Source organism: Urocitellus parryii, chromosome 4 (genome assembly GCF_045843805.1).
Source record: "Urocitellus parryii isolate mUroPar1 chromosome 4, mUroPar1.hap1, whole genome shotgun sequence".
NCBI classification, from domain to species: domain Eukaryota; kingdom Metazoa; phylum Chordata; class Mammalia; order Rodentia; family Sciuridae; genus Urocitellus; species Urocitellus parryii.
Window position 1 is genome coordinate 143576191 of NC_135534.1, and position 24940 is coordinate 143601130.

At 39.3% G+C, this 24940-nt stretch overlaps 1 protein-coding gene across 1 annotated transcript in view; it reads left to right on the forward strand.

The window, feature by feature from the left end:
* The first annotated feature begins 5766 nt into the window (after window positions 1-5766).
* Window positions 5767-24940, forward strand: part of LOC113199902 (dedicator of cytokinesis protein 8) — a 218962-nt gene continuing 199788 nt past the window's right edge. Inside the window, exon 1 of the mRNA XM_077797833.1 lies at window positions 5767-5868. Within this exon, the coding sequence (XP_077653959.1) occupies window positions 5816-5868 (53 nt within the window). The 5' untranslated portion in view covers window positions 5767-5815. The remainder of the gene's footprint in view (window positions 5869-24940) is intronic.

Here is a 24940-nt window from a genome sequence, read left to right on the forward strand (position 1 = left end):
CAAGGTCAGTTGTAGCCTGGAATGCAAGCCTACCATTGAATCTGCCCAAGTGTGGGTCAGAACCCAACTTACCCCTCTACAGCCATAGCAGGAAATAGAGGTAGGGAAAAAATCATTTAACAGATGCCTGGGAAACTGGACATAATTGTTTGGTTGGTTCTTGCCAACCTAAGGATGGATATTGACTCCTTCTTTGGGGAGAAGAAAGTAGACTGATGAGGTAGTGGGTAAATAGAGAGGCCTGAGAGAAGGCAGAGAGCCTCTGGGAGATGGAAAGAGCAGGACCATAGCTATGTGGTGCTCTAGAGGAGCAAAAATATCCCCTGTCCCATCCTCTCCTGGGCCTCAGCAGCTTCTTCATCATGGACTGACAGTGGGCAAGAGGTCTCTCCCAAGAGACAAGTGCCTAGATAAGGAAACATCATTTGGTGGCTTCAGAAGCCTGTGGGATCAAGTCTGAATTATTTGATGGGACCCTCACACTCAGGTCCTGTCCACATTCAAGCCTGTTTTTCACCACTTCCCTGGATGGACCTTGGTGTCTCCTGTCTCCCTCGTTTTGCACATAGTGTTCCTTCTGCTTGGAATAGTCTCAGTACACTTTTTCTCTGCCCGATGAACTTGTCCTTTAAGACCCAGTTCCGGTGTCACTGCGTTAGCAAACTCATTCTTGCTCATTGTCAATCTCTCTGCTGTCACCCTTTCTACAGTAATAAGTCACTTCCTCTCGGAGCTTCCTCACTCTCCCACAGTGAGGAGGCAGATTCCTGCACTGACACACAGAGCCTGGGACTTCTCTTTCCTTCTTCATAAGGGTTTCATACCTAGATCATGAATTCTGGGAAGTCTGAGAACAAATATTTTTCATTGTTTTGTCCCCAGCATCACATAGCACAGTGCCTGACATAAGTAACACTTGAAGAATGTTTGGGGAACGAATACAAGGTACATGAATGATAATGAGTGAATTCGTTCATTCATTAGTGAATTAGTCCAATGTACTTATAGTAATACAATGTTTATATCAATGCTATGGTGTAAAATACAGCATTATATATTAGAATGTCTTTAAATCTTATATTTACAACACTATAATACATTAGCATATACATATGAATTATTAATAATATGTGCATATACTGTGATTATGTACTGTGATAATTTTTCTTTTTGTGGTGCTGAGGATTGAAACCCGGGCCTTGTGCATACTAGGCAAATGCTCTTCCACTGATCTGCACTCCCAGACCCACTATGATAATTTTTAAAGAAATATTTATTAATCTCTATTCTTTTTTTATTTTACAGATTTCTCATGACAAGACAAGGAACGATGTGGAGAAAATTAGAAACTCCAAATTCTAATATCTAAACTCTGGCTGGTTTTAAATACCAGTACATAGATATTTCTGTATGTGGGGCTGGGGCTGTGGCTCAGTGGTAAAGCACCTACTTAGCAAGTGTGAGGCACTGGGTTGGATCCTCAGCATGACATAAAATAAATAAATAATAAAATAAAGATATTGTGTCCATCTACAACTAAAAAAATAACAAAAAATGTGTATCTGTCTTCACTTATAAGACAACAATGAAGATATGTTCTTGCCAATAATAATCCTACATGCTGGTTTGATTTATTAGCTCAAGAAATAAACATGAAGATAGGTGTTAAAAAGTACAACTAAAATACGAAGAGAATAAAACATAAAGACCTAACTTCTTTCTTAAAGACACGTGAAACTTGGATACCCCCATTCAATTTCATCTTAACAAGTAATTATTGCATATCTGCATTCAATATTGAAACAGTTATTCATCAATTTATTCAATAAATATTTATTGAGCACCTGCTATATGCCTGGCTTTCTTCTAAGAACTAGAGAGACAGCAACAAGTCAAAGAAAAAGACCTGCACTCATGGAACTTATATTCTAGAAGCATGAAAAAAATTAAGAAACAGACAAATGCAATACACAGTGTGTCAGATCATGATAAGGGTTATGAAGAGAAACAACGTTAAAAGGGAAAATGTATTAGAAAGCATCAGAAAAAGGGAATGAGGCATGTCAATATTAAATACATGGTTAGAGAATGTGACATTTAAATAAAATCTGAGGAGGTCCTGAGGGATCTTTGGATCCTTTTCTCTATGGTCCTACCCTCAGGGAGCTTGCATTCCAGTGGGCACAGTTTATTGGTGATGATCTACACTAATTAAAGGGTGCTGTCAAACTTAATATATTAAAAAAAACTCCACTCCTTTAGGTTGAGGTTGAACAAGACAATTTGATTCAAACTTTGAAGGATGAGAGAGAGGTGAGGACATCAGGGTAAAAGACTGGGAGGAATGCACATTTGCTAGGGAAGAGTGAGAACATCACTGTTCCAACAGAAAGTTAAGGAACAGAGCCAGCTCCATGGGATGGGCCTATAGTCCAGTAAGTGAAGAGCACACTTAACTGAAGATGTTACAAGAAGCCATAAACAGGGAGAAACATGATTAAACAAGTGCTTTAGTAAACTTAATCCAGTGGTAGAGTCAGATTTATTTAAGATGAGGCAGCAACAGGGAAACCAGATAAAAATCTTATTTTTGTTATCCGGACGTGACTTTATGGACCAGAATGGAAGCAATGAGAACAGTGATATTTATAAAGGAGTGGCAGCTTTAGAATAAATGACAAGGCCACGTGCAGTGGCACAGGCTTGTAATTCTAGCCACTTGGAAGGCTGAGGCAGGAGGATCATAAGCTGGAGGCCAGCCTTAGCAACTTAGTAAGATCCTGTCTCAAAATAAAAAATTAAAGGCTGGGAATGTAGCTCAGTGATAAAGCACCCCTGGGTTCAATCACTAGTACCAAAACAAAACAAAAAGAGTAAATGACAGGCCTTGGAAAGTAATTAAGTCTGAAGGGTAACAGGAAGAAGTTAAAGCTGACACATTCATGAAGTTCAGAAAGAGGCATACGGATGGTGTCATTCCAAGACTGAGGACTCTGATCCAAAGAGGCCGTGACTCACTCCGGGTCACACGATTAGCCAAAAACTGAAGCCACAACCCATACTTCCTGCTTTTCCCCACTACGTGACTCCAAAGTTTAAAATAGGAACTTTCCTATTTCCCAGGAAGTAGGAAAGCAGTGTCACCTACAGAAATGGATGACTATAGAGGGCTAGCTAACTTCCAATTGGGTGGGGGAGATGGAGAGTTTTAGTTTTATATTTCTGGAGTCTGAAGATGTTTAGGTAGAAACATCTGAGGGATAGGCAAAACTGTAGAATGGGAAATGGCTCTTCCTATTCTGTTTGTGATCTTGGACTTAACAAGCTGTTTCTTATAAAACAGGTAAGGTATGATGTAAAGAAGGAGGTTGGTTTTTGGGGGGGAGGTAACAAATCATGGAGAAAACTAGAGTAGAATTTAGAATAATTGATGTATAACCTGTCACAGAAGTCAAGGGAGGAATTTTATAAAGATGAAAAGCAAAATTGAATGACATAAAGATACAAACAAAGAGGAAGATCATGAGAGGCCACTGGGTCGAAGGGAGGAATTTCAGAGTTCACTTTGGGATGGGGAAATAGTCGTCCAACTATATGGCACTAAAGAAGGAATGAGGAAGAAAGGCCTTTGGGAGGCTGTTTTGTAAGTTTACCAGTGATTTGGGAATGTGTCCAAGAACAAATAAAGCTTGAAAATAGGCATTTGATTAAACTACTGGTAACGCATTTGTGGTGATTGGTCAAACAACTCTTAAGGAAATTTGGAGTCATTTCCAAGCATCAGGGAATTGACAGGAGGATAATGATGCTGGTCTAATCTCTATAGTCAGGTATCAAATACTATGTGAAATGGAGCCTATGTGAGGTAAGAGAGAAGATTTACGATTCCCTTTACCCATCCAAAATGTTGCCCTCATTGAGAATTCTGAAAAATTGGTATGTTCTCATTAGGTTTTATTTGTGTGGAAACCAGCATCTTTTTGCTGTACCTGAAAGTGTATGTCATAAACATTTAGAAACTTCAAGAAGCCCACCCAAAAGGCTGACTTAGTACACAGTGAACTAAGGACTCTAGTATAAAATGTTTTCAACAAAATATTTATTTGTTTCCAGATTGAAGAAGTATTTACAGAATTACTCTTTTAAATGTTTTTTATCCAAATGTTTGTTCATAAATCGTAGTATAGTAAATATACTTTCGAGAATTTTCAAAATCAGAAACAAATTGCAGCCAAAAGCTTTCCTTTCTTTCTGTTTTTGTGTTCTATGTAATGCTACACTTATGAACTTTGTCTAATATATGCAAAGGCATTAACATGGGGAAAGGGGAATTACCTAATCTCTGAAGATTTACTGACACAGTGGAATCCAAAGAGAGAAGACCATTGAGAAGAAACTATATCCAAGCCACCATTAAGAAGAAACTATATCCAGATTACAAATTAGATTGTGTTGGACCAGTGCTGGCCAATAGGAAAATAATATTGGTCACAAATGTGACCCACATTATGTAATTATACGTTGTTTTTTTTTTAAATGCAAGCCTCATTTTACAAAGGGAAAAAATAGGTGAAATTACTTTTAATAACATATAGTTTATTTATTATTATTATGTGTTCCAAGGACCATTTTGACGTAATCAACTCATAAATAATTAACAAGACATTTTGCATTATTTTTCCTTACTATCTCCAAAATCTAATATGTATTTATTTTCTAGCCTACTTCAATTCAGACAAACTGTAATTTCAAGCAGTTAGCGGTTAAATTATGGCTTGTGGCTACCGTATTTGGACTGTGCACTTTTGAACCAAAAATGTATTGCATTCCTATTTTTCAAGGGCAAGTTGACAAATAGACATAGAGAGGGCACTAATATAGTACAACTTGGAGTAACTTGAAACAAGCACGGGCTTTCCCACTTTGATCATTGGGACTTTTCTGGTGTCTTCCTTGAGTTCAGGACTGGGTTTCTTAGAAGATATTTCAGTCTGAAATCAAAATAAACGGGGGTGCACGGTAATCCTGAACCACAGGGATGCTGAGTGTAATGTTTCCACAGAGGAAAAATATTATCCCAGGGTGAAAAAAGAAAAAGAAAGAGAAAAAAGATGTTTTATGACTCCTAATATTTACGTCTTGTATGGATCCATTATATTCATTGAAGTGCCCCGGGATGAATGCTGAGCTATGGCTTGCAAAAGCTGTTTACTTTCACAAGAGATCACACTTAAAAAAAAAAAAAAAAAAAAAAAAAAAAAAAAACTGTCTTCTCCCAGGGATGGTGTCCACCCTTCATAAGGTCTACCCTAGAGAGTCCCAGGGTTGGTTCCCGACCTCGCCAACTTTCCGCGGCGGGAGGAAGGCATGGGCTCCCCCCGCTTGCCCACATTCCCTGGCAGCCTGGCCGCTCCGGGCAGATGGAGTTTCCGGCCTGCGCTCCGTGGTCGCCGGGTCATCCGCCCGCACTCCCCTCTGCCTGAGGTCAGGCCCCTGGGAAGAGCGCGCGTCGGTTTGAGTATCCGGGGGCCGTTCCTCGTGGCGTCCACACCCCGGTCTCCCGCCGCTCCTGCCTGCCACCCGGGGCGAGTGGCTGCGCCTGGCGGCGGTGGCTGGGCCGGCCGCCTCAGCCCTGAGGTTGGGCCCTCCCCCCGGGTGATTTCAGCGGCGAAGGTGGAAATGCGGAAGTTTCCCTCCGGGACTGACAGATGAGGCGCGCGCCTGACTCGGCATGCGCTGCAGCAGCTCTGCGGAGCGCCGGGTCTCTACTCTTCGTAGCCCACGACCCTAGAGGCCGCCGAGCCTCCGACTGGCCATGGCCACGCTGCCCAGCGCCGAGCGCCGCGCGTTTGCACTCAAGATCAACAGGTAAGACGCGCCCCTCAGCGCAGCGGATGGGGACCGTCCCGCCCCAGCGGGCAGAGCGCCGCTTACCTCCCAGTACTGGAAGCGAGCGAAATCCTTGCGAGTCCGCAGCGGGGCGCTCCTGACACTAGAGGCGGGCTGGCTTTTGCCCAGGAGTGGCTGGCCGTGCGACAGCCCGCGTGCTGGGCTCAGCCACGTCCTACCCTAGAATGGCAATCCTCCCGGTTGTCCTCAGCCACCTGTGTCCCTTCTCAGAGCAACTTCTTGCGCCGTCTCCCCAGCCCCGCCTAGCTCGCGCCACTTGGGGTTCGGACAGGTGGCCCTGCGGGCAGAATGTGATGGGCGCAGTCAGCCGTGTTGGCTTGCCACGGAGCTTCTAATCAATGGATCCTTCTTTTCAGGCAGTTCTGAGAAGGGAAGAGAAGCAAAGTGGCTAAAGTGAGAGTTTTGCGTTGGGACAGTTGCTTCAAGACTTTTGTTGTCCTGGATAGGGCTCTTTCCCTTTTTGTTTTCTTTTTCCATAAAGTTGGGCACCTGATGACATCGCTGTTTTTATTCCTTGGTCCAAAGGAGCCATGAAGTGGAAAAAGTAATTGTAAAACTTCTTCATTTAAATAAACAAAAAGGAGTGACCCACAGCTGAATTTTTAGATTTCTAGCACTCTAGCCAAGAACTATGGACGCGGGGAACCCTACTCATCCTCCAATCCATAATCAAAACTAAACAAACTAAGTGTAAGCACATTTTTTGCCCAAAGTTCTCAGCAGAGGTGCTTTAACTGCACTTTTTCCTCCACTGAAAACTGCTGACGAAGATTTGAGGACATGTTTGCCTGAGAAATCTAGACTGTATAGTTAAAAGATAATAAAAAACTTGTCCTGAAGAGTCAACTGATTTTTCTGCGGCTCTCCCAGCTCTAGGTTTTTTCACTCTTTTAGTTGAGCCTCTAGCGCCTGGTTCCATGGTAAAATTCATCTTTGTGCTGCTAGTGTATGAAGTTTGAGCCATCAGAAATTTGAAGTCCAGAATAAGCAGTTGGTAAGGACATCCTCTAAAAAAGCTTACTTTTTAATATAGCCTATATATTAATGATAAAGGCCAAAAGCTATTAGTCTGAAGGCATAATCTATAATAGGGATCTTCTTCTGACATATTTTTTCTGCATTAGGTTTCATGCTGTTGTGTGCCAGGAAGGGCGATTCATTTGAGGGAATTGGGGAGGGGGTTCAAATTAAAGTCACTGATGGGTATACCACTTGCGTGTAGCTGCTTCTCTGTAACTTGGCCCTATGAATTTTAGGGCAGGAAGTATGACTTGGGTAGAAAGATGATCAAGACTATGAGGTTGGGTGGGGTTGATCTGGGGGGAGTTGCCAGGACACAGACTAATCTTCTAGGCAGTCTTGCAAGAGGTTGTAGGGTTGATCTAGCCCAAGGTCTAGGAATAAAGACCCTGATGGAATCAGATCAGCTTGAAAAGGGGCTCTCTCTTGTAAACTGGGTGACATTGGTCATGTTACTTAACCTCTCAAACTTTGATAATCTTTTTATGTCAAATGGGGATAATCATAGTACCTGCCTCTTATGACTGTTGGGAAGATTAAGTAAAATAATTGATACAAAGTGCTTACAGTGCCTGGCTTAGAATAAATATTAAATAAACATTTACTATCATTGACAATGTTACCATCAGCTTCAATGTTATCATCGTTTCTAGTAGCATCATTTTTATTGGTGCATTATAATTATACATAATGGTGGGATGCATTGTTACCCTTTGGTATATGCACACAATAGAACAATATAATTTTGTCACTTTTGTTTCCCAGAATTTCCCCTTTCCTTTCTCTTCTCCCTCCCCCTCGTCCCCTTCCTTCTATTTTCATGAGACCCCTCTATTTCGCCCTTTTTTCTCTCTAGCTTCCACATATGAGAAAAAAATTTACAACCCTTGACTTTCTGAGTTTGGCTTATTTCACTTAACATAATTCTTTCAAGTTCTATTTCCTGCAAATGATATATAATTTCATTCTTCTTTATGGCTGAATAAAACTACACTGTGTATACATGTCACATTTTCTTTATCTCTCTATCTCTTGATGGAAAACTAAGTCTGGTTCCATAATTTGTCTACTGTTAATTGTGCTGCTTGTAGACATGGGTAGGCTTGTATTATAATAGCATGCTGACTTTACCTCCTGAGGATAAATACTGAGGGGTGGTATAGCTGGGCTGTGTGGTAGTTTCACTCCTAGTCTCAAGGAAACTTCTTGCTGATTTCCATATTGATTGTACTAATTTATACTCCTACCAACAATGTGTAAGTACTGTTTTTTCCCCCACATTCTCTCCAGCATTTATTATTATTTGTATTCTTGAGGGTTGCCATTCTAACTGGAGTGAGAAGAAATCTCAGTGTGGTTTAAATTTTCATTTTAAAATCTAGAATCTAGATTTTAAAATGAAAATAAAAATAAAATCTAGATCTAAGTAAATCTAGAATCATCATTTTTGAGAGCCTAAAATAAAAGGTAAGAAGGAAAGCTGAAGTTGGGCTTTCTCCAGGTGGACACCAGTGTGGGCTGGGCGTGCAGATACCTGTGGCCAATTGGGGCTTTCCTGGGGCTACTGTTCTCTCTCATATCTTTTCATCCCTATGTCGACACCCCAAACATACTCAGTGGGACAGATGTGTGATGGAATAAGACTGAGAAGAGCCCTCTCAAGTTGAAGCTAATATAAAGTGTTTACTAATCCTCAGGCAAGAATATGGATTGCATATTTATATTCTTAGATTTCTACTTTCCCTTTTGAAGCATTTTTTGGGGGGACTGGAAGAATTATGGTAATGAGCTTGTTAGAATATTCAAAGGAGTGGATTAATAAGCATGTACCCAGTATTAATGTAGTATGAAAATTTACCACATGATGGTCACTTACCGTGTGCCAGACACTGTTATACACTTAAAGGATGATATCATTAAGGCCCCAGAAAACCCTATAAGATTTAAGTGAAGTCTGGAAGAGGAGAACAAAATGAAGCTTGGCCATACAACCAGCTATGGCAGAACTGGGGTTGCAAGTGGTTCCAGAGACTCTTAAAAGGGCCCAAGCTATTTTGATCCACGTATCTTAAGAATTTCCTTTAAAAGCAAGCAGAGGATTAATTTTTTTAATCATTATTTCAGTAGCAGCATTGGCAAATTGTTTTGTTTCTGATCAGTACTCTATAAACAAACTAACAATGTGATGTTTTGCTCTGTTGAAGGTGGAAAAGAAAATGTTTTCCCTTGCATGCCAACTACTAGTTTTTAAAATAGACCAAATAACAAAAACAAGACAGTATTGAAATATGGCCATTAGACATTCAGCATGTGTTCATATTTTTCACCTTCCTACTTAGAATAATATAAACTATCCCTTACAAATATTTATAGGGTAAAAAAGTGTGCTACCTATTAATGAGTTATTGAAATCTGATATATTAAAAATTTTTATTTGCAAAGAGCTTAGCTCTGTCCACACCAACCTCAAAAGGGAGGGAGCACACTATACCACAGCCTGTGAAGAACATCCCCAACTGTTTTTAAATTCTGTGGCTTCCTGCAGGCAGTTTTGCCCAGTTCAGGCTTAGGGCCAAAACCAAGGAGGAACCTGAGAATGCCTGTGGCAGCCGTCTCCCATGTTTGCCCTGGCTCTCTCATACTCTTATAAAGTCTAAATTCCACATGGTGAGATGTCGGACATCATCATATGGGATTGCTCTGGGCACCAAGTGTAATTGGTTAACTTGTTAGAGTTAAATATTTCTCTGGAACTCACAACTAATGAAGTTATAAGAGAGAGATCCACTGCTGAATTTTTCTGAGTTCAAACAGTGTCCTCATTTCCTTTTAATTGTCACTGACTTCTTATGTTCAAAGGAAGAACTACATCTGAATTAAACAGTTTATTATGTTTGCATTTGCATATTAGGCCCTGATGCATTGAATGTAATCATGCAACTCTTGAAGGAACATCTAGTCTTGTTTATTACCATTGTTCTTATTTAAATTTAATGCTTTTATAGATTATAAAAATTGTTACTGGTACTATGAAAATTCATTAAAATCTTGATCTCTTTTAAAGAGAATTGATGTAGAACTTGATCTAATATTCTAATAAAATAAGACCTTCGGATAAAAAGAGCATATGGATAGAGTACAGGGAAAGCATCAATGATCCTTTAGGCACTCAGGATTGAAAGAAATAAAATACAATGGCTTATACTTCTATAATGCCTACTGTGTGGCAGATATGGATCTGTCTTTCTGCATCATAAATCACTGACTTCTAAAGTAGAAATAATTATTCTGCTTATTTTACAGATGGAGAAACTGAGCATAGAAAAGTTGTACAAATTGTCCGAAGTCATAGTTAATTAAGGGCATATCGGGATTCCAATGCAGGCAACTTGGCTCCAAAATCCTCTCCCTTAACAATACCGTGTTCTATCTTAAAATAAGTAACACTTATTGTCTATCTAGTATTATGCCAAGAACTTTATATATCTTCATTTCATCATTTAAAAAAGAGGAACAAAGTCATTGGAATAAGTCATTATCAGAGTGATTTTATAGAAGATAATGCAAGGTGCTAAGAAAATAAAGTACATAAAGCGTGCATTCAAGAACAACCCCAAATTCTGGTGTGCTATTGCAGAGGAGTGTGATTATAGATAACAATAATAGATAACAATATTTCAAAAGGGTAGAAAGAAGAATTTTGAAAGTTTTCACCATAAATAAATGAAAAATATTTGAGGAAATATATATGTTTAACCTGATTTAAACTTTACATAATATTCATGCATCAAAACATCACATGGACCTGGTGCCTGTAATCCCAGTGGCTTGGGAGGCTGAGGCAGGAAGATCCCAAGTTCAAAGCCAGCCTCAGCAACTTAGTGAGGCCCTAAGCAATTCAATGAGACCCTGACTATACATAAAATACAAAAAATGGCTGGGGATGTGGCTCAGTGGTTAAGTGCCCCTAAGTTCAATCCCCAGTACAAAAAAACCACCTGTCATCCCCCAAATAATGTACAATTTTATATCTTTATATGTCAGTTAAAAATAAAGTTAATTTAAATGAAAAAAAAAAACTCCATAATTTTGGGCACAAGGACCAAAACAATACAAGGTATAGAGAGCTCTCTGGGAAATGTTTGCTAATTTTGTCTGCAAAGATAATACAAGCATTACAATACTTGTATTCCCATGTGTAAATATGTGTCTGAAATACAAACAGTGCTGTTTCTTAGCACCAGCACTGGCTGGTGGAGGCAGGTGGTGGGGCTTTCAGAGACTGCTTCATTTGCTACATTCTAGACCAAAGACTGACAGAGGCTCTCAGGCCATCAAACTCAGAATCTTTGGTCTTTAATGTTTAAGAGCACTTCTTTCCAGATTCTTAGAAAAGTGCTTTTTGAACGTCAAGCATCTAGGGTCATTCTGAACATGGCTTACCAGCCCTATACAAAAGAATCTTCTGCCAGGGGGAACTTTTCTCCAGGAGGAGTTCTTTGAGCTCCAGCAACTCATGTGCATCTGTGAGGCTGATGTTTACTTCTTCGTGGACCTGTGGAAAGATGATGTGTGGCTCTCTAGGGAGAGAGAGAGAGCTCAGGGGACCAGGTCTCCAATCTTAGCTCCGCACAGAGAACTAGAAGGGGAATGGGATGATGTCAAAAACACCTAAACTCTCCATCTTCTTTACCAAGGCAGAGATGTGACAATACTGGACTTCTTGCTGGACAATACTAAGCATCAGGAGCACTTGGGACTTTTCATGGCAATCAACTAGTCACTTATTAATGTTTTACATGATTTAATAAAGGGTTAAATCAATGGGAATATGCTCTCTTTTTTCCCAGAAGCCTGCAATCTAGTTTATTACCAGTCAGTGGCCAGAAAAGCTCTCTGGGCTCTAGGTAAACAAATGGTGTTTATGACCATAGTTAACTGTGGTTTCAGTGATTCTGGAGTTTGCACGACAGCAGTATGGTTTGTTACACTGACACACAGGGGCACATGGAACAAAACCAGGTTGACATCTCTGAAAGTGCTTATGAACACATTTGTATAATGGGGTCCTGGTGAAACCAAACAAATTGCTAAAGTCAGCCTGGAATATAAAACAGTCTATGGTCTGATCAAATGATCAAATGATCATTCACTGTTCATTCACTCATTCCAGCTATTTAGGATTATTATGGTCCAAGTGACTGCTAGGACCCGGAGGTACAAACACAAACAAACAAAGAAACAGCAGTCACAAAGCCAGATTTTCTCCAGCCTTCTATTTTTTTAATCCATGTTTATCATCACAAATAAAAAAGTACAGTAAGCAAAAAAAAGAAAAACATTACTTACCTTTCTACCACCCATGATTTAGCATCTGCTAATATTTGGATATATATATATCTTTTCATTTTTACAAAAATGAGATCATGTTGTACATACTAACTTATAATCTGTTTTTTAAATTAAAAAACAGCTCTCTATGCCAATCATGTAGATCTACATTATAATTAGATAGCTAAACAGTCGCTTACTGTATTAATTCTCTATTACCAGGCATTAAAATGGGCTCCAGTTTTTCACAATAATGCACAGAGCTTGAAGGGGCGGTTGTAGCCATACATCTTTCTGTGCTAGTGCAAATACTTCCTGACACATTTCTAATAGTGGAATGCTTTGGTTGAAGGAGAGAAATATTCTTCAATCTTTTGATTGCCAAATTAGCTTCCAGAAAAGTTATGCCTATTTACACTCCCACCAGTGGCTATTTTCCCCACATTTATACCCCTGAGGAATTTAATCATTCTTTCAAATCATTATTCGCCAATCATGATGACCACTTCCCTTAAATGTTTCTAACTTCTTCCTGTTTAGCTTCTCTCCTAAGTTGCTGAGTGACCTCTGAAGTCATTCTGTAGTGGTGAAAACAGTCATGCATTTCTCCTTTTTTCTTTGCCTTACACGCAACTAAAGATGGTGATTGATTACTTCCAGTTTTTTCTCTGTCTGCCTTGTTCCTTAAATAGGTGTGTTAATGATAAAGGTCCTAGATTATGCCAGCAATTTTATTCTTTCTTGATTCTGTTGTAAACTCTAGTTACCAGGTTTTGAACTGTGCTTTTTATTTTGTATAACAATGTAGTTCAGTCTACTTCTCCTTTGGTTCTTTAAAATAAAATGACAACTTGAGAGGCTGAGATGGAGAATCACAAGTTCAAAGCCAGTCTCAGCAACTTAGCAAGGCTCCAAGCAATTTAGCAAGACTCTGTCTCAAAATAAAAAATAAAAAGGACTGGGGATGTGGCTCAGTGGTTAAGTGCCCCTGGGTTCAATCCCTGGTGCCAAATAAATAAATAAATAAAATGACATAAGGAAAATCAGAATCCCTTTCTATCACAAAATGAGATACCTCCTTGTATGTGTTTTCACTTGGACAAGAGTATAGATCGTATAGGTTGTTGTTTTTTTTCTTTTCATACTATTTTGCGTTCTTTTCCTCTGGGATTGGCATGGGGGGCTAACACAACATATTAGTATCACTCTGCTCAGAGACCACAAAAGCTCCTTGACTCCCCCTACCACTCTTATCATTCAAAGGAGAAAATCCATTGTCCTTTTATGATAGAGGCCACAAATTAAACAGCAAAACTGGAACTAGATTAAGAAATGCAGAACTGTGAAGTAATCAGCACCACCCTCTTTCTCCCACCTCTTGATAAATTAGTAGCTTTGTAAATCCTAGACTGGTTAGTTCAATATTTCATCCGTCCATCCATCCATCCACCCGTCCATCCATCATTCACTCATTCCAGCTCTGAGAGTTATTATATTCTAAATGCGATGTCAGGCCTGGAAATATAAAGACAAGCAAGTCATGAGCCTTGACTGCAAGGAGTGAGGAGACTGACCCAAAATCATGAACAGGAAGAGGAGGGAGCCTTCCTTTGCCTTTTACCCCTGTGTGCTGGGTGATGTGCCTTCAAAGGGGTCATCTTTGGGGTCATGCCACTAGGGAAAAGGCAGCAACATTATCCAAAACATTTTTGGAAATCCTTTTATAATTACTCTCAGAGACTAGAGTACATTTATTTTTAAAAAATAAGCTTGATTTCTAATAGTGGAATGTTTTAGTTGAAGGAGAGAAACTTTTTTTTTTAATCTTTTGATTGTCAGATTAGCTCCCAGAAAAATTATGCCTATTTACACTCCCACCAGTGGCTCTAAGAATGCTCCCCCTCACAGTGTTCTTTTACTTTGTGGGAGAATCTACTTTACTTTGTTGTGTTTTTTTTTTAATTTTTTTTTTTTTGGTTGTAGAGGGACACAATACCTTTCTTTATGTATTTCTATGTGGTGCCGAGAATTGTACCCAGAGTCTCACATGTGCCAGGCAAGCACTTTCCCACTAAGCTACAACCTCAATCCCTGCTTTACTTTATTTCATTATTACTTTAAAGGTTTCAAAAGTATAGGAAATACACATGAATACTTATGATTATATAGTTTGTATCTGAGGACCCAATGATCAGAATTAACAAGTATTAGTATCTTATCACTTTTGCTTTAGATTTTTTTAAGTCCTCTTTGTTCCTTTCACTATTCTTGTCCCTTTTCCATGCCCTCCCAGGTGAGCACTGTCATGAAGTTTCCCTGTGTTCCTTGTATGTGTGTGCATGCATATTCACAAGCATTACATTGTGTAATTTTGGGGAAAAGCCAGAGAGTCATTAACATTCAAGCAATCTGATTAAATTAGCTAATATCAATTTGAGTTAAAGATAAGAAATAACTGTAAAGTCATGGAGCTATTTTTTAGGTTCTTCTTCAGACAACTTGGAAAGCAATTGCCAAGTTCCAAAAGTGATTTTAGAAGGACAGTTTTAAATGGGCATAGTGATGCACGCCTATAATCCCAGTGGCTTGGTAGGCTGAGGCAGGAGGATTGTAGGTTCAAAGCCAGCCTCAGGAACTTAGTGAGGGTATAAGGAACCTAATGAGACCCTGTCTCAAAATGAAAAAATTTTAAAAAGGGATGAGGATGTGGTTCAGAGGTTAAGCACCCTTGGGTTCAATCCCTGGTACCAAACCAAAAAAAAAAAAAAAAAAAAGGAATAAAATAAAAGAAAAATAGCTTTATCACAATAAATGTCATGACACTATTCACATAGGATTATAAAGAAAAGAACAACAGTTGTTTAGATTAATACATCTGACAGTGTTGTCTAATCACTCCCTTACATTGTGGCCATGTTACTCACTGGTTAAAAAATATTCAGATTATCATTCCCATGATTATTTGTATTTGACCTGAGATAAGCAGCTGAGAGGATGTTTATTTTTAAACAGATAGTTTTAAAAGCACAAAATAAAGATTTTGTCTCACTGCGTGGAGACTTAAGGGAAATTTGTAGATTAGCAGGAGGGTTTAGTATCTGCTCTGAAGTCTTATTGTGGACATTTTGGCATTGGTATAACTGAAGGTACAACTTGCTTTATCACTGTTTGTTCTGGGAAGTGTACTCCCTCTGCTGCACTGTACTCAAATTAGAAAAACTGTAAGAATGGCCATGAGTTAACATGCTTGTATGGAGCAATACCTGCACCCTGCAAATACCTTCCCTGGAGGAACTGTTAGAGCTCCCTGTACTCAGCTCTCTGCTGTAAAATGTAACACTCAAGAGAAGGTGGGATCTTGTCTGGAGTTACTCAGCTGGGGTCTCTGGTTCACTAGGGGGGCAAATTGGAGTCCTCTAAAAGTGCTAGTCATCATGCAGGAATTTGTACTGGAGTGGAAGTCCACTTTCCCTTATGCTAATGGAAAAATCCAGGTTCAAAGTCCACTGACAATGTAGGAGTCCCTTATCCTGCTAGTTAATGTAAATGTTTCAGGGCATGGTGACCATCTGTTCTCTGTGGGAATAGGACTTCACTCTCTGTTGACATTCTGCTTGGTCTGCTTCACCTTATTCTTTAATTCCAAATCGCTACCTTTTCTCACAGTATCCCTTTGAAAGGGGTATGCATTTTCTTTATTTTATCTCATTCTCTATCCAATTATATTCATTCAACTCATCAAGATTTTTTATTGTCCATAAATTTCTCTAAGCATTATAGGATATTAAAAAGCAAACAGACAATATATGTCCTCAGAATTTGGGGGCAGTGGGTAGGTTAACATAAATGCAAAAGTTAGAGAATATAGGAGACAGTGTTGGATCATGTGGCTGGGTGAGAGTCAAGGGTAGGAATGACAGAACTCAGACGGGGAGGAACTTATAGCCCTGGGAAGCAGGAAATACCTCCACGGAGGTGAGGCTTCAGCGGGGTCCAGCATGGCAGAGAAGTGACTGACACATGAAACTGATATGGTGGGAAGAATAGCAAGAAGTGTGTAGAATGGACCAGGTTTCTTGAGACGGGTAAGAAGGAGCTGTAGCCATTCTATGAGGTGCTGAGGTCTGAGATTAGATGGGGGTAATGACAATGGGAAAAGGGGGGCTGTTTCTGCAGACATTTGAAAGGGAATCAGCAGGACATGTTGAGCAACTAGATGTTTATTTTTTTACTCGTTTCATGCATGTTGATTGCCTGCAATATGCCCTGCACTGTTCTAAGTGTGGGGACAACATTGTGAATAAGACAAGTAGGATTTTTATTCTAAAAGAAATATTCCATTGAGAAGACAAGGCATGTAGGATTGTGGATACTTTGGACAGGCTGGTCTAGGGAAGCATCCAAGACCCTAAAGATAATTACTGAGAGGTAATTACCGAGAGGTAGAGGCAGAGGCAGGAGTCAGTTTGGTGTGTAGGGAAACAAGCAAGGGCTCAATGGAGTAAGTGGGAAGAGAAGAGCAGAAGAGAGAAGTCAGCCAAGAAATTATGTACAGGCCTCAGAGGCAGTGAGCAGGAAGAGCCTAAATGTTACTAAGTGCAATGGGAAGGTTTTTGGAGCAGGTAGAGAAGCAAAGAGGCCAGTCAGGAGGCAAGGTAGTGCTGGGGAAGCTGCTGAGGAAGAACAGAATGCTGAGTTGAGTGGGAGAGCAGAGGCAGCTCTGGGATGCATTTTAGAACTTGGATTGATGGGCTTGAAGCAGGGTGTGGACAGTGAGAGCAAAAGAGAAATACAAATATCTCCATGGGTGGAGTTAGGGGTAGATGCTAATGCTTTGATAGATGGCAAGACTGAAGGGGAAGTAGAGCTTAAGTGGAGGGAGGCTGGGGTTGTGGCTCAGTGGTAGCGTGCTCGCCTGCTATGTGGAGGGCACTGGGTTCGATCCTCAGCACCACATAAAAATAAAATAGTTGTATTGTGTCCAACTACAACTAAAAAAAAATTTGGAAAAAGAGCTTAATTGGAGACATATGATGTTTAAGATGCTGTTGACATTCAAAAAGAATTACCTTCTATGCAGTTTTATTTAGGAATCTGAAACTCAGGGGAGATTTCATGTTTGGATTTTTAAATCTGCAAGTCTCTTTATGCCATTTGTTAGGAAATATTTTACTAAGAAGGGAAAGAAAATATTAAAATGATCCTGATAGGTTTTTTAAGAGCCAGAAAGTTATATGCATAGTATGTCATTGAAACATAAATGTGCACAACTCTTTATCAAGATAAATAGATCAATACATATCACAGAGAAAGGAAAGGGAAGACATGTGCTAATATATTGAGAGTGCTTCCCCTGGGTGGTAGGATTATCAATGATTTTCATTTATTTTCACATGGGGTGTGCATTTATGTGTGTGTGTATGTATGTTTTCCAAGTTTTCTTCAGAGTGCTTTTGTAATTGGGAATAGTAACATTTATAAAAGTAATGACACCAAGATTTCTATTCTGGGCAAATTGGAGAAAGAAGGCACCAATGATAAATTATGAAAATAGAGACTTAAGAGTTAGTTTTTGGAGGATGCATTTGTACTTCCTCTGTAGAACTTTTAAGAGGTCGTAGTGGACCGTACATTTATATATATTTGCTGTTCCTCCATCAGGGAGGATTTTACTTTTACCTGTCAAAGGTGATGGGGTCACTTACAGACAAGCATTGAGAGCCAGCCTGAGCTTTGTCACATTATCTTTTCCCCCATTCTATACAATTAATTGTGTCCCAAATGGAGACTACTCTGTGTCCTAGAGTTAGGACAACAGAGTGGAATGACAGTTGCCTTCTTGCTAATCCCTTTAACTTTATTTGAACTTACTTTGTGTTCTGAAGGTCTTCCATATAATAAACCACTGAGATTTTTTTGATTATGCATTGTCATGGAATAATCTTGACTACCTTGCTAATATAAGATGAGAATAAAATAGTATTTCTATTGGGCAGCTGGGGATACAGGCTTGAACAATGAGTCATGAAAAATATTGGTTAGGAAGCCACCTACGAAGTGGGAACGGGGAATGAAGAATGGACACATATTTTGATTTGGAAAAGAAAAGGAATCAGAACAAGAGTCACTGCCAGTTGATATGAGAGAGAAAAGCTCCAAAGAGAGAGGAGGGAACATTTGGCCAAGATGTAGCTTACTGTTGTCCAATTAGAAAGGGCGGGGAGCTAACAGGGCAGTTGAGAAGTCCAGAAGCCAGATTATGAAGGAAAAGAAAGAGCCTCTGGGTTTGCCTTGACTTGATCGTTGAAATCCTCTGAAACAGCAATTTTACTGGAGCTGTGAGGAAGGAAGTCATTTTTCATAGGGTTATGGAGAGAGCCAGTTCAGAGGAAATAGAGGAAGCTGGTAGAGGTCACTCCTTTAAAAAGTCTGCACCAGGCAGAAAAGAAGTGGGACAATGGTGACCAGAAGTCTCCTAACAAGCCTGTGACTTTTACACAGACATGACACACCATGATGAACAGAGGATACTCAGATCTTAGAACAGTGTGTTTTTTCCCCATAAAATAATGCTTACATGAGGATAAAGTTGTTCAGCATGCCTGATGCTGTCTAATGAGGAACCAGTTTTCCTTTGCACGGGCATTAAAACCCCTAACAGTGAGTGGAAGGTTCGATTTAGATGCCTTCTTCACAGGAGATTTTGGAAAACTCACTGGCACTGGCATATGCTATATTATTTTTAAAATCTTGCTAATCCTTTTAACTTTATTTGAACTTACTTTGTGTGCTCGAGGTAGAAAGTTAAAGGACTTTTATAATAATTATATTTGCTACTTAACAAACTACCTGTTGTGTTGACTTGCATCATCCCAAGAGAGTCCAAAGCCCAGGTACCTGTGAAGGTGATCTTATTTGGAAATAAGCACTTTGCAGATGTAACTAAATTAACTGGATTGGGTGGTTCCTAACTCCAGTCCTCACATCCTTATAAGAAGAGACATGAGTACATACATAGACATTCATGTGAAGACACAGCAGAGATTGGAAATAAATGACATCACAAATCAAGGAATGTGAAGGACGGCCAGCAACCAACAGAAGCCAGAGGAAGCAAGAATCATTCTTCCCTAGCACCTTCCAGGGAAGTATGACCCTGATGACAATTTGTTTCAGACTCGAGCCTCTAGAACTATGAGAGAATATATTTCTATTATTATAGGCCATCCCATTTATGGTATATTCATGTGGCAGCCCTAGAAAATCAATATACCAGCCTAAAATTTAGTGACTTAAAATAACAGCCACTTTCTATCATTCATGATTCTATGTGTTGTCAGTTGGGTTGGGTTTGGCTTACAGTTCTTCTGCTGGTCTTGCTGTGGTTATTTTCATGGCCACATTTACCTAGTGGTTCAAGTGAAGCTGCAAGGTGGCCTCCCTTGTGAATCCAGGGTCATAATGCTGACCATCAGTGAGGCCATTCCATGTTCACGTGGTCTCTTGTCTTTCAGTAATCTCTGGTCTTCCTTATATCCTTACTTGGTGGAAGAGCATGGAGGTGGAAGCTGAACAGCTTCTTGAGGCTTAGGTATGGAACTCAGCTACATCACTTCCACTGGGTGGAAGTCATAAGACAACCCAGCCTTAAGGGGTAAGGAGACAGACTCAACCTCTTGAAGGGAGAAGCTGTGAACATATTTGACCATTTTAATCTATGTCACACTTGGCCAAGAAAGTGATCCTGTCCCATTTTAACCTTAACAATGCTGAAGCTAAAGGTCTTGTCTTTCCCAATTCATATCACAATACCCACTTTATTGGCAGAGAAACTGAGAACAGAGAACAGATTATATGTCTCCTTCCAAGATCCCAACCAAATGAGTCATGCTCTGTGAAAGACTCTTTGGCCCATGGAAGACAACTGTATGTCTGGAAGAGTTAAATGCAGTCCTGCCTGGAGGCATGCAAATGAACTTAATAAGTTCTTGGGTCTCCCTTAAATCCCATAATTACATTGATGGAGCCCAGATTGCAGAGCAGTTTGGTGCCGAAATGAGGGAGCAGTATGGGAGTGTCAGAAAGACAAGGTCCCTGGGAATTGCCATATGTCACTCAAAGGAGCAGGATTTGAGGCAAAATTAAATTAGTAGGATTAGTGAGCTCTTTGTCCTCCAGACTTACCAAATGATTTTAGAAATGCAGTAACTGCTGCTGTCCAATGTAAGTTCTGGAAGAAGTAAAACTGAGTAGTAGAAAAAAATGGAATAGAGAAACAAAGTGCCTAATATATTAGGAAGATAGGTGCTGGGAGAAGTCTTAGGGGGATCACTCCTACATCTTTTAGGATTGCTTTTAACTGCTGCTAGTGACAGGCAATCAAACTACACAATGACTTAAATTATTTATTTATTTTTTTCCTTTTAAGAATGCTAGTGGTTGTTGGTCCACATTTGGTGTCATGGTCCAAGGTGCCACTCTTGACTCAGGTTTTTGTGTCTTTATTTCCACTGACCTTACTGTTTGTCTTAATCCTCACCATTACAAGATGCTTCTGAAACTCCGTATATGGAGTTAATATTGGAGACAGAAAGATGAGAGAAGGCAAAAAGAAGCATGCTTCATTCCCCACCCCCTTTTTAAGAACCTTTTCCAGAAGCTCATATAATTTTTTTTATACATTTTATCATTCAAAGTTGTGTTGCTCCTATCTACAAGGGAAGTTGGCAAATGTAGTTTTTATTAGCTCAGGGTACTGTCACCCCCCAACAAAATTACAGTTGAATTAGAATGAAGGGGCTAATGAACATTAGGCTGAAGAATAACAGGCAACTACCAGTCTCTGCCATAGCCCTCAACAATTGGTATGGATATGAATTAATGATGGAACTTCCACAGTGGCATCGAGACACTTCCACTCCACCAATACTTGTGATAGACTCAGCTCACCTAATTCCAGAAGCCTGGTCTGATAAGGAGGAATGTTGGGGCTGCAGCTTCAATATTAACCAAGGTAGCAGGCTATTATATCAACAACAACAACAACAAAAAAAAACCCTAAAATCTCAGTGAATTAACCAACAAAGGTTATCTCATGTTTATCTTGCAGTCAGATGCAGGTCAGGTGGCTCAGCTCCAAGCTGTACTCAGGGACCCAGGCTGCTTCCATCTCATAGTTCTGCCATCTTGTGACTTTCATATTATATTCTGGCATCCATCCACCAGTGGCCAGAAAGAAGAAAGAAAGAAAGATTGTGCATCCAATTCTTAAATTCTTCAACTCAAGAGGGGTAAATAGCCTCCTCTTACATTCCATTGGTGAGGACTACTCATAAGATCCATCTATATGAAGGGAGAGGTGGGGAATATTGTTCTTACCTGGCAACTACATTCCATCAACCGCTCTTCCCTGTGAAAGGAGAACATGAATGGGGTTGGGGAGAGGGGGTTGCAGCTAGCCAACTGTGTCACAAGATCCAATCACAAAGAGGAGCCATTAACAAAATGTTCAATAAACGTATATAGGCCTGGTTCGGTTTGCTAGTGGTAGACAGATAAAAACCATGCGGCCTAAGTCATAGGATATGAATGTGAGGCCTACAAAGGAAATAAAAGTCAGAAACTCACCATTATTGCACCTGAGATTCGAGGAAGAATTCAAGTTCTGGTTGTCCTGCAAGGCAGGGCATCAGATGATAGGGAAAAGCAAAAACATTTAAAACCTATCAAGAGCACCAGAAGTTAGGTGGTGAGCAACTGTAGTTCCAGCTACTTAGGAGACTGAGGCAGGAAGATTGTTTGAGCCAGGAGTTTGGCGCAAGCCTGGGCAACACAGTGAGACCAAGTCTCAAAAACAGATGCTACCAGAAGTGTCATAAGTAACAACACTTTCTAGAAATCCCCTAAATTGATAAGGTTGCTACACCTCTTTTTTATTTGAGAACAATCAATTTTGAAATATTTTAGGAAAAACCCACAAGATTGAGATTTTTTAAAAAATAGCTTCCGAGTGAACAATTCTGAATTTATGTTTTATTGAGATGGAGCAAGGTGTTTCTGATTTAAGAAAAAGCAGCATTTTAAAATGCTAAAATTCTAAATAAACTTCTAAAATTTAATTCACTGCCGTGTGCAAGAAATATATCCAACTTGTCCTCTGTGAGAGGAGAATAGAAACCAAAAACTGTTGTTTTGCTTTTCACAGCTGGTTCACTTTGGGTTTGTTGACTCCACTTGATTTATTTGCCTTCTAAGTACGGACCAATCAGTGTTCCTTACTGATGTTAGCTGTTGAAGTAATAATAACAACCCACCGAGCCCTTGCTGCAAGAAAACAGTATAGCTCTTTGAGTCTGAGTTTTGGTAGGCAGACAGGTTGCATTCCCATCTCAGCTTCATGGCTACTTCATGAGAAGATCTTTCACAAGTTCTTTACATTCCCTGAGTCTTAGTTTTCTCATCTGTAAAAAAGGAATATTAATAGTATCAACATCGTAGGACCAAACAAAATAATAAGTATGAAAACACTATACAAAGTGAAGTTCTAAATGTAAGTTAATGAAATACCTGCAAAATGGGATTAAATACCTCGTTCTTGTCATTATTCAGTGAGACATCAGGCAGTAAACCTAGCAAAGGACTCTACACTTGGTAGATGCTCAAAAAAGAAAGTAAGGGGCTGGGGTTGTGGCTCAGTGGTAGAGCGTTCGCCTAACACATGGGAGTCGCTGGGTTCGATCCTCAACACCATATAAAAATAAATAAAATAAAGGTATTGTGTCCAACTACAACTAAAAAAATATTAAAAAAAAAAGAAAATGAAAAAGTTAACAGGGACAAAGTAAAGTAAATGGAAATAAGAGATGGAGAAATATTTAAATAACAGCCACCATCATAACATGAAGTAAGATTGCAACTCATTTACAAGCACGGGGCTTGTGTTCAGAGTGCACCAAGCTTGGTCCTCTGTGACACAGATGTGTGCACACTTCGTAGCAAACTTCTAATGAGAAAGGTCAAAAGGCAAAAGGAGAATTGGGGCCATAGATTTCCCCAGACTGCTCATTTTCTAAGAACTGAAAAAGAGGACAGATATACAGAAAGGGCGGGCTTGCCCTTTCCAAAAGTAACTTTGATGGAAAATCCTAACTGCTATGAAAAACCTCAAAGAGGACTTTGATAGAGTCACTTACGTAATGCATGTGAAGTGATCATCATGGACATTTATAGAAAAGACAGGGAAGAAACGAAATGTTGAAAGAGCAGAACCATTAAGGAGAAGCCATTGGTCCTAAAGAACAGCAATGGTAATTACCAGCTGGAGACCTGTGGACATCCTCCTTTTCTTTTCTAAAATGAAAAGTGGCTTCTTATTATCAAATCTGTATGTGTTAATAAACAGGAAAAACAGTAATGCAGATAAGCAAAATTTTTTATTTATTTACTTATTTCTTTATTTTGAGATAGTGTCTCACTAAGTTGCTTGGAATTTTGCTAAGTTGCTTAGACTGGCCTCGAACCTCCTGCCTCAGCCTCCCGAGCTGCTGGGATTACAGTCATGCGCCACCATGGCTGGCGCATTTGTCCTTTTGTGACTATTATCACAAAAGGGCACTTGGAATAATGTTCACAAGGTTCATGTATGCTGTATCATGAGTCAGAATTTCCTTTCTTTTTTTTTTTGTTTTTTTTTCTTTTTTAAATTTTTATTATTAGTTGTATTAGATATATTTGATTTGGACAAATATTATTAGTTACTTGTTTGCTGGTTGATCACAGCCTTCAAAATGAATGCTTTTCTGGGTAATATTGGTTCTATTTGAAGATATCTTCATATAAATTACCATTTCCAGCTACACCCAAGAATCTTTAAACTAATCCTCTTTAGGCAATTAAATGTATATTTACATATATTTGAAGAAAATAAAGTTACATAGAAGATAAGATCCCCTGGAAGAAACTACTAATGTATTTGCACAATTTCTTTTTTATTGCCAGAGTGACAACTCCTTATATTTAAATCTGATGTCTAATCGGGCTGGGGTTGTGGCTCAAGCGGTAACGTGCTCGCCTGGCATGCGCGGGGTGCTGGGTTCGATCCTCAGCACCACATAAAAATAAAAATAAAGATGTTGTGTCTACCGAAAACTGAAAAAGAAATATTAAAAAAGAAGTCTGATGTCTAATTATTCTCTGTTGTATTCTTTAAATAATTAATTCATCTATTCATGTAACAAACAATGATTCTTGAGCAGACAGTATGTGCCAAACACTGTTTTAGACTTTGTGCATACAGAAAGATTCTACTCTAATAAATATTACACTACACTGTAATAATGAAAACAGATATTCAATACATGCACAAATCAATGCATAATATAATGTTAGGTAATGTATTAATTTCCTTAAGTGTTAAATAAAACTATAATATTCCATTCCATGGGGTTGTTATAAGAATTAAATGAGGCTGTGGAAATTATTTACCACACACGCTTAATAAATATTATGTCTCTTTCCTCATATCTTTTGGTAAAGATGAAAGCATAAATCATTGAATTCTCACTTGAGATGAAGAAACTCTCAAAGTCTTTATTCTACATTGAAGGAAGGAATAGGTAAAAAAAATTGCCTGTTTGTTTTTTAGCAAAATTAAATAACACTTGCTTCTCTGCAGAGAAGG